This window comes from Rhea pennata, chromosome 22 (assembly GCF_028389875.1).
Source record: "Rhea pennata isolate bPtePen1 chromosome 22, bPtePen1.pri, whole genome shotgun sequence".
NCBI lineage: Eukaryota > Metazoa > Chordata > Aves > Rheiformes > Rheidae > Rhea > Rhea pennata.
In genome coordinates, this window is record NC_084684.1 from 4,686,253 (window position 1) to 4,699,311 (window position 13,059).

The window sequence follows — 13,059 nt, forward strand, 5'->3', positions numbered from 1 at the left end:
AGCCTGTGGATCTGGTTTGGGGTATATTTATTTAGTACTGATTTACATATAAATACAAGGGAAAAAATGCGAAGTTCTGTGCTGCTAATGCCAGCTACTGATGTAGTAACAGATAGCAACAACCTGCATTAGAAATTCCCTGCTAAGTAAGATAGTCATGTCTTCTAAAATTTAAAAATTGTTTAAGGCTGTTTTTCCATTTTCTTGAATACTTGCTCTGATTTGATTCACATTAATTACTAATGTTTTTAATTAAGGCTATATCATGGCTGTTTTTATCAGCCAATGTCTGAACATCCTAATTCATGGAACACAAGTGTGGAAAACAGGTTTTTCTGACTGAAAATGTTAGCTTTTTCTACAATAGAGTATATGCTAGATGCAGCTTTTTGGAGGATATAAACAGTTAAGTAACTGACCATTTATTTCATTAGCAGATGCTTACTTTCTCTAAGAAGCTGCATAAGGAAGCATTTACTTTCCAGGCATTTATTTTCTAAATACTTTGTTCTTGCATTGTAAAAGCACTTGATTTTGTGGTAAAATAGGCAAGTTGCAGGATTTCGCTGATCAGTAGTCTTTGCTTTTTCTTCTCTTTTCTAATTTTACAACACAGCTTGCTACAAAAGCAGGCCAGTTTGTGGAAGTGTTTTAATTTTTCCTGTGTCATAAAATTCCCCTAGCTACTAGGTGATATTTTAACAACCATATGTGACTGTTCAAACTCTGCACTGGGTTTGCAGAGTAAACTGGAGATTGTTCTATCCTTTCAGCTCTTGCTATCTCTTTGTTAAAAGGTAAACCCCTTAGTGAGTGTTTCAAGAAAATGTGGCCCCTTGATATTTAAAAGGTGAGAAATCTATTTGAGCTGTATATGCTGGCTTCAAACAGCCCCACTGCTGTGGCTGCTTGTTTTAATGATAGTGATAGAAACTGCGACTCAGCAATTAGATTTGAGCTGTATATTAAAAATGACTTTTAATGGCAAATGTCAGGTGTAGTCTGAATGGTATCTTCATTTCAGTATTGCTTTTCTTTAGGTTAATACATTAAAAAAAAACTTAATGGAATTTAATTACCAGAGCATCTATTCAATGATTAGTTAAATGCATTTGTGATACCATTAGTTGTTAGGTAACTGTTTGCTTATTGTGCTTGACACAGAGTGTATTTGATTTACAATGCGTATCGTGTGCAGTGCAGCAATAGAAATGCTAATAAGCCTCTGTGTTAAGGAGGGTCTCTATCAATACTGTGTCAGCAGCTTGCTGCCAGATTTCTTTCAGTGAGAAAGACATAATCTGTAATCAAAGTGGAGTTTGTGGAAGCAGCAAATGTTAACAGAAAAGCTATGATCAAAAATAGTGCTTACTGCTTTCTTTAGTAGTCATTTTAATTACAGACTATTAATGAATCCTCACCTCCATTTTTGTTTTGTATGCAGCTTTCATGATATTTGTATAAAGAATAACTGAGATGTGACAGCATCTCGTTGTTGCTTCATCTGTGTGTTTTGTGCAACAAAGTTGAATTATGTACCATATATATGTACAGATAGGAAAGTGACAGCTTAGTGTGTTGTGAAGATTTTTCAGCATGGGTCTGGTGTAATGTCTTGTGGATATCGCATGGAAAAGTAGTTTGTAAAAATCTAAAATAATACGGCTGGATGGACCCAGCTGATTGTCCACAGGTGCTGAGCACAGCTGTTCTCTGCTCTCCTCTGCAAGGAGTTTCAGAGGATGGTCAGAGTGCCTTGATCTTGGACCTTTATGGAAGCAAAACAGACTGACCAAGTTGATTTGCACAGATTCTATGTCATGTATTTGAAATATATATGCACTTACATGGTTGGGATCTGCTGGTGTAGACAGCTGCTAATTTTCCCCAAGAAAGGAGCAGTCTATAGGGGACAGCTTTTTGTGCTGAAGAAGCTTTCATACGAGAGGAGGGCGAAAAAATGGGTGGATTCTTGTCTTCTAGCCCTTTCAGCTATAATTAAACAGGCTCGTTCGTGGATAGTTTTACACTGTAATAGTGTGGTTACTTTATGTTTTTGTTCAGCTCATCTGACACCGTGAGCCGCAGATGGGATTCAAATAACACAAAGGAGAAACGGAGCAGAAAGATACCACAAAGGGATTAAATGAGATAGTAAGCAATGACCCATAACCTTCATGAAAGATATTATGATAGTTTTATTTTAAGCAAGTCAGTTTTTAAGTATAACTGCTTTTTTCCCCATTAGATGAAATTCTTCTGTCATTTAGAGTTGCCCTGGATTTTTAAGAGTGTTGCTATATTTACTCATTTATACAAAAATGGGCAACTTGCAACTGGTCATACTAAGCTGCTTTGTTTCTAGTAAAGCTGGAAAATTGTAGAAGAAATACTATAATGTATTTTAAATATAGAAATCTCTTCTGGTTATTACTTGAAATGAGTAGTGGTCTTCTCTACTTGAGTTGGGCTGTTTTCAGTTCTGTTTTGTAGATTATTCAACTGTGGAAAATATGGGACAATATGTGCTTATATATATATACACACACACACACACACACATCTCTCTGAATATGTATATGTTTTGGTGTGTATGTCTGTATATATATGTATGTATATGTACAAATAAAATCCCTGGTGTTTGGCAGATTGAAGGATGTTAAACTTGCTTGATGGTCTTTTATGTCTGAGTCACCACCAGATAAAAGTAAGGAAAATAGGATTAATTTTGAGTGTTGTATGTGAGGAGGAAATTGTCTCGAAATTTGGTAGAAGACAGTTAGAAATGACCTGGTAAAAGACTGTTTAAGGTAGTTTCTCATTTGGTCCCAGTTGTATCCCCTTTGCATCTATTTACAAACACAGGAGATGATACTGGTTGTTGATTGTTGAAAAGTAGATAACTGAACTTTTTTTGTTTAGTGTATCTTTAGGCTAAATATTTTTTAGTTAACCATAGAATTTAGTAATTGTGCTTTTACTGTGAGCTCTGTAGCCATATATAGCCAACTGAAGGCTTTAATAACAAACTAGGTTTTGAAACAGGGGGAAAGGACATAGCATAAAATTAAATAGTTAAAACACTTTTTGAAGCATGCGTATGGATGGCATTCCAAAGGAATGGAAAACTTTGGAAACTTGATGTTGAGAGGGCAGCCCAGAGAGCCTGGGTACAAAAGCTGGTTAGAAGGCTGAGTGGATTGAAAACATTTCTGCTTTGACAGGTGCCTGATGTCCCTCCATCTTCCCTTTCAACTAACCACGCAGCCTCCTTTTGATAATTCTTGCTTGCATTTATTTTTATGATTACATGTATTCTGTTTTGCACGGGTTAGTTGCAGAATGAGATAGTTTTTACATAAATCGAGCCAATAATTTAATAGCAGATTTTTGACACGCTTTTTTTCTCTTCTTTGGTTTCAGTAGGCAACGGGAGACTTTATTTTAATACCTGATGCCTCCAAGAAACACTGTCAAAGAATAAGTAAGATTTTTAGATAGTTACCTATTCTTTAACAGCATGTTAAAAATGGTGAACTCCATTTCACTTAGCTGTTCTGTCGTTGCTTTCTAGCATTTTTTCAAGGCTGGGGAAAAAAAAAACACCTGATTTAGTTTTTATTCAGTTCGTGGTAAATCTCTTATTACAAGCTATTGTTATGTTTGGGTGTTTAGCTTCTGGAGAGGAGTGACTATTTCCCTAATGAATTTTATTGGTATTTTGATTTGTTTCTTGTGTTTTCTTTTCCTTGCATATGGTCCCCAGTCTACCAGCATGCGCAGACTGAAATCCTATTGCTTGCATTCAGCATAGTCAATGCCAGCCACACTGTGTTGAGGGGAATGGTGCACATGCCCCCTTGGCAGTTCATTTGGAAGCAAATAGTTGGAGGACATTATTTTGTTTTCAAAACAATAGCAGAAAAGAAAGATGCAAAGGAGTATGCGCTCAAGCCTGCTTCGAGCTGACAGTAGCTAGCTCTGAGGATGAACTTCTTGTCAGTATGTTGGAGGGGATTAATTCAGCTCCAAAATTCCATTGTAGGAGTGCAAAACTCTTCCTTTGCGATAGTGTTTCTGTGCAGGGCTGTTTGGCTACCTTGCAGTGTGTTAAGGTGTAACACCCTCTGTTTAAAGATTCAAATGGGGTTATAACCTCTTAAGTTTGCAAGCACTTCTCTGCTTGGTGGGTGAGAAGTTGAGGTGTGTATAAAAGATGCTGAATGAATCCAGCACTCTCATTTTACTGGGGAAGTCTTCTGGTGCAGCTGGGTCTGGATTCTGAATGATGCTGGTTGTCTTTGTTTGAACTAATAGTGTATCAACTTTGGAGTGACAGGAGCTGGCCATGGCTGCTTTGATGTTTTTAGCCTGGTGTATTTTGGGCACTGAAGTATTTCAAGATTTTTGGGGAAGGTCAGGAAAGCAGAAATTGTGGGAAGATTTATGATGATACTAGATAAAACAAAGAACTGAAAGTAATTTTTATTCCATAATAGTTCCATAAAAAGAGATTTTTTTTTTTTTTTTTTTTTTTTTTTTTTTTTGAGGGTAGGGGAGGGCAGGTTGTGAGGAGGAAAGGCATGCCTTCAGTTTCTTTAAGGTAACTGAAAAATCCCTGAGTTTTGCGTTAGAAGTTCATCTGATTGAAGTACAATGAAATTCGGATGAAATTCAGTGCTAACCTACATTCTTCTGAGACAAACTTTACTCTTGAATTCGCTAAGGGAATGCTCTAGGCTCTGAAAGCTAATACAACCTTTTATTACTATTCATTGCATTATTTCTGATGTGTCTTTCCCTAATTTTCAGTCACCAGAACTATTCTTCGTCCATCATACGTGTTACAGAGTTCTTGCCTCGTGACCGCAATAGCGGTTTCACCAGAACTTTCCCCAGTCTTCAAGCAATGGCATTACAGCAAGTATAGTACGGTGGTTCTTGTAACCTGAAAAATGCAGAGTTTTAAGACAGTCTAGCTGAATCATCCAGACTAGAACACAATATTCAGCAGCTAATATAAGTTAACATGCTGATAAGTAACATAGTGCCTACTGTGTCAAAAAGGCTTGAACCTTGGTAGCTGGATCCTAATGCTCTGACTATGGGTTTCTCCCCATAATGCATAAAACATAGCCATATAGATTGTAGTGAATCGAATTTTAAGATTAAGACTAAAATCTTTGGTTTTACAAAGACTGACCCGCACTCTAGAGCTATTTTAAGGTTTGAGCAAACTGCTGACACATACCTATGTGTATATGTATATATGTAGGCTGAGATTTACAGAAATGTTTATGGGACTTGCATGCTTTTCTCCTCTTCTTGTGTAAGACATAACTGTTTACTGATAATCTGTTCATATTGCATAACACTTTTGCCTTTGTTTGTAGACAGTTTTGCCATAAACTTTGTAGAAACTGTAGTAGAGATTTAGAACAATGTTCTCATCAAAGCAGACTTGAGAGCTACGTTTCTTGCGTGGTCTTTGGGACAGGCGCACCCCTGAGGGCATAAGAGTGCTAATGTGCATATGCGTTTTTGAGTGTAGAATTTAGAAATTCAGGAGAAGAAAAGGAGAGTGTGATATATTTGTTTGTGTTCTTTGTACACAAGACTGAATTAATTTCCAGCATATTGAAGTGGTTTTGTCACTTCCAAAAGCAGTTTCGTCTGTTAAACTTGTGAAGAAAGGAAGCATAAGAGAAATTTTTACTGTAAACAATCAAAAAATGTCAAGAGCAAGACGTTGTGGGGAAGAATCCTATATTGTTTTGTCAATAAATTATTCTTTCTCCTGCACAACACACAAAAATAGGACTTTACCCTGCAAGCAGCAATATTTGATACCCCAAGCAGCTTATTCCCAGCTCAGCTCACACTTCACTGAATACACTGATCGATTATCCGTGGCTTAACCAAGCCTTCTCATTTCCTGCCTTCCATTACTGCGCTCAATCAGGCCGGCGGTTCTTTGTGGCCTGCCTTGTGCTCTGAGATAAGCCATCAAGGCATGTTTCTATTAGAAAAGCTCTTGTAGATGGAATAGTCATTAGATAACACTAACAGGTTTAAAGGTTGCAGTCTTTGTGTTGGTGCAGGGGAAGAGGACAGGAGCCAAAAAGGCTGCCTTCCTGGGCTGTTGTATTTGAGGGGCAGGGAGGATTAAACAGCCAATTGCTGCATTTAATGGTCCTATTTAACATTTTTGTTTCTTGCTGCATATTGATAGCTCTCACTTTTGACAGTACTATTGTGTCTGCGAGAATTAATTTAGATGCATGCATCTAAATTAAATAATCAAACTGCAAAAATAGCATACTTTAGTAGTGACCTGAATTTTTGAACTGGATTTTTTTGGCTTACAAACAGCTGTTCTTGTTATTCAGTTGGCAAACAGCTTACAAACAGGTATCCTGAGAGCTGGAAAGAAAAAAAGGATCCTTGCCATATTTTATTAGATCCTGCTTTCTTCACTGTTATATTCTCCTCCCCTCTACACTTTTTTTCAGGTCATCCAATAAGCCTTTCTTCATTTCCCCCCTCCTCCTTTGAAAAATAATAAATGTCAAAATGGATACTTCCACAGCAGGAGGAGAAATATGGGTAGCAATTCAACTTGGGGTGGGGAGGAGTGGGGTGACAGAAGGATCAATCAGTGGAGCAGGTAAAATCTACCACCCTTTTACTGGAGGGAGGCAGGTTAATTCTGTCTTTTGGAGCATAATTAGAGCTATTTGAAACAAAGAATAATTCTTTTTCCAGGAACAAACTGCCCCAAAGGAGTGGGTTAGTTTGTAATCGTTAATAACAAAATATAATGTCCATTTGAAAACTGGCTTTATGGGATGAGAGCTTCTCGGTTGCAGTGTAGAAGGTGTTTATTTTGAACAGTGGAAAGACTGTTTAAATATTTAACATACTGTTAAAATAACACAAATCTGTTAGCCTAGAATTAATCACCTGACTTTATTTTTGAGAGAAAAATTTCATTGTTGAAAACACATTTGCAAGTAAAAGACTTCCTTTTCCTTTTTTCTGTTTTTCTATTTTTCTTTGAAATAGCTATTGCTCACTGACTCTAGTGTGTCCATCTGTCATCTCCATCCAGCATTTGTTATATTGCTTCCAAAGCTAGTTGTTATTTAACATGCTATCTAAATAGGGCAAGTAATGAAGGATTCTGCCTAAACCTCTCTGAGACAATCTGCAGGACATCTGTGCCTCTTTGCACAATTTAGTTCTAACTCTGAGAAGAGAATGTAAAATATCTTAAGATGCAAATTGTAATGTGCAGTAACTTTTTTATTTTTAGGACTGTGTGAGAGGGCCTGTGATGCTTTGCCCTCCACCCTCCGTTGTTTTTCTTGAGGGGCTCCTGTTTTGATGGAAGCTCAGCAGGTGTTTGTGAACTGGAATGCTTTAATATGTTCGCAGATCTTATGTAATTCTTGTTGGATGTCTAAAGCTGATCCATGGTTTAAAAAGAAAAACACCACCACCACTAAACAAGTGCTTTTAGAGTCCTGCAGCAGTAGACAATATTTTATTTAGAGAGGAAAATGGAGTTTTGTAGCACAGGGAATCTTTTTTGAGTCAACAGAAAGACTGTTCAAAGCACTTGCCATTTCTGATTCCTGAAAGTCTGCATTTGACATGTGGCAATTTGCAGCTTTCAGATGGAAAGGTGTAAAAAATGTAACACTTCATTAACTAGGGGACACTTGTTCTTTTGTGTGCACCAGTGCTGTTGTGTGTATGTTTGGTTGGTTGGTTTTTAATTGTGGTGCCTTGACACCTGGGAGGACAGTCTAGTCTGTAAATGATGTATGTATATTTAGAAAGTTGGCTGACAAAATAGCATGTCTAGGAATTTCTGTGCAAAGGAGGATGAAAATGTGAAGAACAAGATTCTGACAGACAGCATATTTGTTAGAGAGATTGCAATTTCTGGTTAAAACCAACCCAAAGTAATACCTATTGGAGAATAGGTGCAGAAAATGCTTTTCAAGATGAAGCTTTTAAATTATTTGGACAAAAAGCAGCAATCATTGTAACGAGGCTTTTGGCAAGGAGCTGTGATTGTGTTTAAAATCCAACAACAACTGATACCAGCAGAGCACAAATTGCAACGTATTAGTGTGGGAGCGTATTTTCAGTTACATCATTTGTCTAGAGACTCTTTTGTAGCTAGATACTTGCACACCTCGTTTGTAAATGGCAAGATTACACATGGAGGTATGAAGTTGTGCCATGTATGTGCATTGTATGATTCAAATGATAAAAATCAAGTCAATGTTGTTGCTTTCCACTTTGAAGGAAGACATATGATTAGTCTGACTGATGGTTCATAAGATGCATATGTTTTGGCTATGTCCATCTTTTTTCTGTTTTTAGAGTTCATTTAAAATTTCTATTGCAAAAATTTATTTTATATATATGTTAAAAGCATAGAAAGTTGGTATATACTCTGGCCAGTGTCTTCAAATCTATGCTGATATACACCATTTTGAGAGAGAGTCCATTATTTTCATTATTTATTACAGTTCTAATTCTAGCTTCATCTTCTTTTTCCTTAGTTTTTTAAAAATACATTACTTTGTCTCTGGAGCACAATGAAAGAAAAGCCACTCTTTTGCAGTACAAAACCTTTGTAATTTCTTTTTCTTTATAATCTTCCTCTTTGACAAGGCCTCCCAACTAAATGATCAACCTAAAGAAGTCAATACCATTCCTGAAACCTGTTGGCAGGTTGCAGTGTAGGGCAATTCATCATTTCCCTGGAAAGTTCTTAGATTCAGCCAGGCTCCTGAAATTCAATCTCATTCTCCGTGTTCTTCTCGATTGTGAATCTGATTTGGGGAGAAGGTGGTGTTGCTGTTATCTAATACTGTGTAGAGGAGCTGCTGGCCTTTGTAGGAAATAGAGTAAAGGGAACCACTAAGGCATTATGCGAGTCTCGGACCAAAGTTTCAAAATGGGAAATGAGTATGCCCCTATCAAATTAAAATGCTTGAACTAGCATTCTAAGAGTAGATGTTGTGTCTTCCTAAAGGATGGGATTTTTGAATGACAAGGTGATAAAATACCGCAGAACAGTCAATTTGTGACCCTTTCAGAGCAATTTAATGTGCTAATGTGTGTTAATAAGTTCTAGTGCAAGCCCCTGTTATTCTTCCTCTTTTACTTTTGCACGTGCATTCACACACATGTGATGATGCTTGCAGAGCAGTTGGCAAGAGGACTGATACTTAGCAATAAGCAGAAGCTTCTTTCAGTAGTGACTAAATGACATACTGGGAGGGTCTTTTGGGAGGAGGGTGGAGAATGAGTTGGTCTGTTAGGGCAGCAAGTGAAGAGCCTCACTTCCACCTGCTGACTTCTATTCAAGTGCATCAAAATGCTTTGTTGGTGTTGATACTAGCCTTGTCCCAGCGCTGCTAAAAGCCACGTGCTGTTCTATCGTATGGTAAGAAACTGAGACAGGGAATTTAAAGTGGTTGCACCACCATCTGCTTGAGAGTCTTGGCTCAATTCAGAATACAGTTCTGACCTCCCAACATTCAGCTCTATGTTTGAACGCTGAGACGATGAAAATTTGTGACAGTTTTGATCCTTCCTTTGCTCCCTCCGTTTTTGTTGCGACAGAGTCTCAACATACGCATGGCGTGGAGGATATAAGAGTCTGAGGCCATTCGTTCTTCATTTGCTACCTTTGTCCCCTCTGTGACTAGCTCTTTTGTGCGCCAAGAAATGGTGTCTTGGATTTACTTATTTATTTATATTTCTTTCTTTTCTTTGCTCAAAACTCTCCTGTCGGTGACTGACTGTTGTCCAGACTTCTGATGGCTTGGTTTGTAACAAAGTACTTGTAGGCACCTTCCCTACCGGTGTTCAGCACAGATTTCTTGTCCTCCTTTTTTTCCCGCTCCCTTCGGTAGGTGTCACTTGCTGTTCAGGAGCAACACCATCAACAACACTGAGTACCAGGTTTTGTAGCCTTCCTTCTCCGTGGCTGCCTGTGTGTGTGCACTTACGCATACTCTTACGCAGGGCTCTGCGGAGTGTTGTGCCGTGTGAAGGACAGCAGGCTCAGTGGAACAAACTGCATTAGCTCTTGGGATGTTTGTTGTAAACTTGCCATACGTGTTATTAGGAGTGAGAGGTTTCAGCGGCACAAAGTGCCTCTCGGTGCTCGCGGCCCTTTGTAACACAAGGAGAGCGCTTTCTCAACTAAGAAACGCAAAGAAAATTGGCGAAGAAACGCTAGTGTTGGGTTAACATTACCCCGCAGTGCTGTGTGCAGTTCTTGTTAGCGCTCTTAGCGAGACAGCAACTAAACTTTCTGGCCTACAATTATTCTTTCTGTTCTCGGTATTCAGAGGGATGATTGTGAGGCACAGAACTTTATTTCAGGGTAACAGAGTTAGTCTGCAACCACCTTTTTTGGTACAACAGACAGCAGAAATCCTTGTTGCCTCTCAGACTTTGCCCATTTGTGTGGAGGTTTTCCTGCTGTTTTTTTTTTTTTTTTTTTTTTTTTTTGTGCATTAGACAAGTTTATCCTCCTCCCACCCCCAAAAAAAGAAAAAAAAAAAACTTAAATCCAGGTTCCTCCTATACAACACAGATATGTTTAGTATGTTCTTGAATGTTTTTATGAGCATTCAGTGCACAAAGAACATGTGGCAGTGCTGGATAAGCTAAGCTTTTTCTGGCACAATGCTGCCACTAGCAGTTTTCTTGTGGTATTACACATGTTTTTAATCAAGGACTCCAAGAAATGCATTTAATAGAAAAACTTGCATGTTTTTTATTAGACAGAAATGGGAGACTCTGCTGTAGTGATTAGGCTGATGTGGACAGGAGAGACGGTAAAAACTTTCTGGTGTGATAATGTATGACTTTGCCCTTAAAACATTTAATTTTAAAAGATATCTTAGAAGGGGCTAAAGAATTGTGGTGCAAAAAACCAAGCTGTGCTTGCAGTTGCCTCATTCCTGAAGAATGCTAACTTCCCTTCAAGCCTTCCTTCTTACTCTGTGTCTGCAAGTGTTTTGGAGTAGTGGAAAGAACTGACTATTAAAGGTTTTAAAGAAGCTCTGTTTAATAACCAGATCTAAAAAAAAAATCTCCTTTAAAGCGACATATATGCTTGAGTGTAATAAGGAACTTTTAGCATTACTTCTGAAACCATCTGTCCTCAGTGAAAAACGTGGGATCTGTTGGTTGACAGCTATTAAACTGTTGCACTGAATTTATACCTTTATTTTTTGTTTTTATTATTATTTTCCCTCTTGTATCTGCCCAAAAATTGTGTTTTGCTTGTAGAAATTAGATGACTAGGAGGATGTAGTATGAGGCTAATGCTTCTAGTCCTTTGCTGATTCTTGCCCTTATTTTCTTGACAAAGACTTTTGTGAATGAATGTTAGTATTTGCTGGTCAGATGTAGCAATACAATTGCATGAAAATAGAGTAGGTTAATTGTTGTCTTTGTTTAGTTTGAAAGTCATTTTACCGTTAGCACATTGCCCTTGTTTCATTGTCATAAAAATATTACTTCCCTTTTGGGTTTTGCCTCAGCGAAAAAGAATTCTGTACTCTGGAAGACTGTCAGCTGCGGTCTGATTTCCTTTTTAGTAATGCCTTTAGACCTTCTTTTTCAGAGTAAACGGGACCATCTCCTTATGAATGTCAAATGGTACTATCGCCAGTCGGAAGTCCCAGATTCGGTCTATCAGCATTTGGTTCAGGACAGACACAATGAGAATGGTAAGTTAGGCTCTATAGTAAAGGCTTTTTTTTACTTATACTCTGAATTTGAAGTTTTAGCAGTCCAGAAAGCAAGAACACTTTTGTATAGTGATATCAAGCAAGGACTGTTGATGTGAACAATATTTTGAGATAAATGATGGGTTTTCCTATATCTTGCTTGTTTTAACTAATGTATGTCCCATAATCATAGCTATAATGAGATGCATTTCAGGTTTGATTTAAATACTGTGGTGTATTATACCAGTGTCTTATGGAAAAAGAAAATAATATTGGATCCTTTGTAGGCCTTTTGGACAGTGTGCTAATATTTAACACTTTGAAGACCAACTTGTCTGAATTGTGAATCTTTCCTAATTTTTTCATGATTTTGATGTACTATCATGAGGACTCAATTTTTACAGAAGAGTCTTTTAGCTGGACTTTGCACATGTGAATACTTGCTGTGATTAATATTGCAGTAAGCGATATAATTTAAGCACCCTTATCTGAATTTCTCCTTTTCTCTTTGCAAGAACTGGTGTGGTCTTGGCTTTCAACTAGTAGGGAAAGAAACTCTAATAAATATTCCAGTATGATTTGTCTCTTGCCCTAGGGGAGGTGTACTATTTGCTTCTAGTCTTACTACCTGGGAGTTTCTTTGAGGCAGCTGTTAGAATTCTGAAAGTACTCCGAGGTGAATTGTGATGACAAAAGGTGATGCTTTTCAAACACAGCAACTTTTTGGTGCATGGTAGTAAAGCTGTGCATACTTTCTTGTTTTTGAACAGAACAATTTTGCTTGTGCGTCTAGCGTAAACTGCACAAATCTAACATTTTGCTCACTATTTTATTGGAAACATCTAACAATGGGATTATGGGCACAGTGCCAAAATGAGCATTTCTGATAACATGACAGCTTTTTAGTATGATGCTCTTGTTCACATAGGAAAGTATTTTTGTGTTCTGTAATGGGATTTTAAAGAAACAATAGAAGATGGTATCTTTCAGGTTTTTAGTTGAGAATTTTCTGTTTTTAAATATGAATACTAATATTTATTCCCAAATCAGAGCAGTGAGCAGTTAGCACTGTCAAGATTTTGTTGAAAGTTTGAGATTAAATATGCTAAACTTAAACAAATAAACAAAAAACAAACAAAAAACCCTACCACACCCAGAACCCTGAAGTCAGCAATGAGTTAATTTACTCAGTTCCTTTCAGATGGGAAGCAACTTCTAGTGGTCAATATTGTCAGGAGAGCTGAGGCTTAAAACAAACAAAAACCCCAAAATACCTCTGTATGAA

The 13,059-nt window shown here is 37.6% G+C and overlaps 1 protein-coding gene across 6 annotated transcripts in view; it reads left to right on the top strand.

The window, feature by feature from the left end:
- Positions 1–13,059, top strand: part of RERE (arginine-glutamic acid dipeptide repeats) — a 248,613-nt gene that overhangs the window by 115,797 nt on the left and 119,757 nt on the right. For all 6 annotated transcript variants that reach the window (XM_062593138.1, XM_062593141.1, XM_062593142.1 and 3 more), the window contains exon 4: positions 11,669–11,774. In XM_062593138.1, the coding sequence (XP_062449122.1) occupies positions 11,669–11,774 (106 nt within the window). The remainder of the gene's footprint in view (positions 1–11,668; positions 11,775–13,059) is intronic.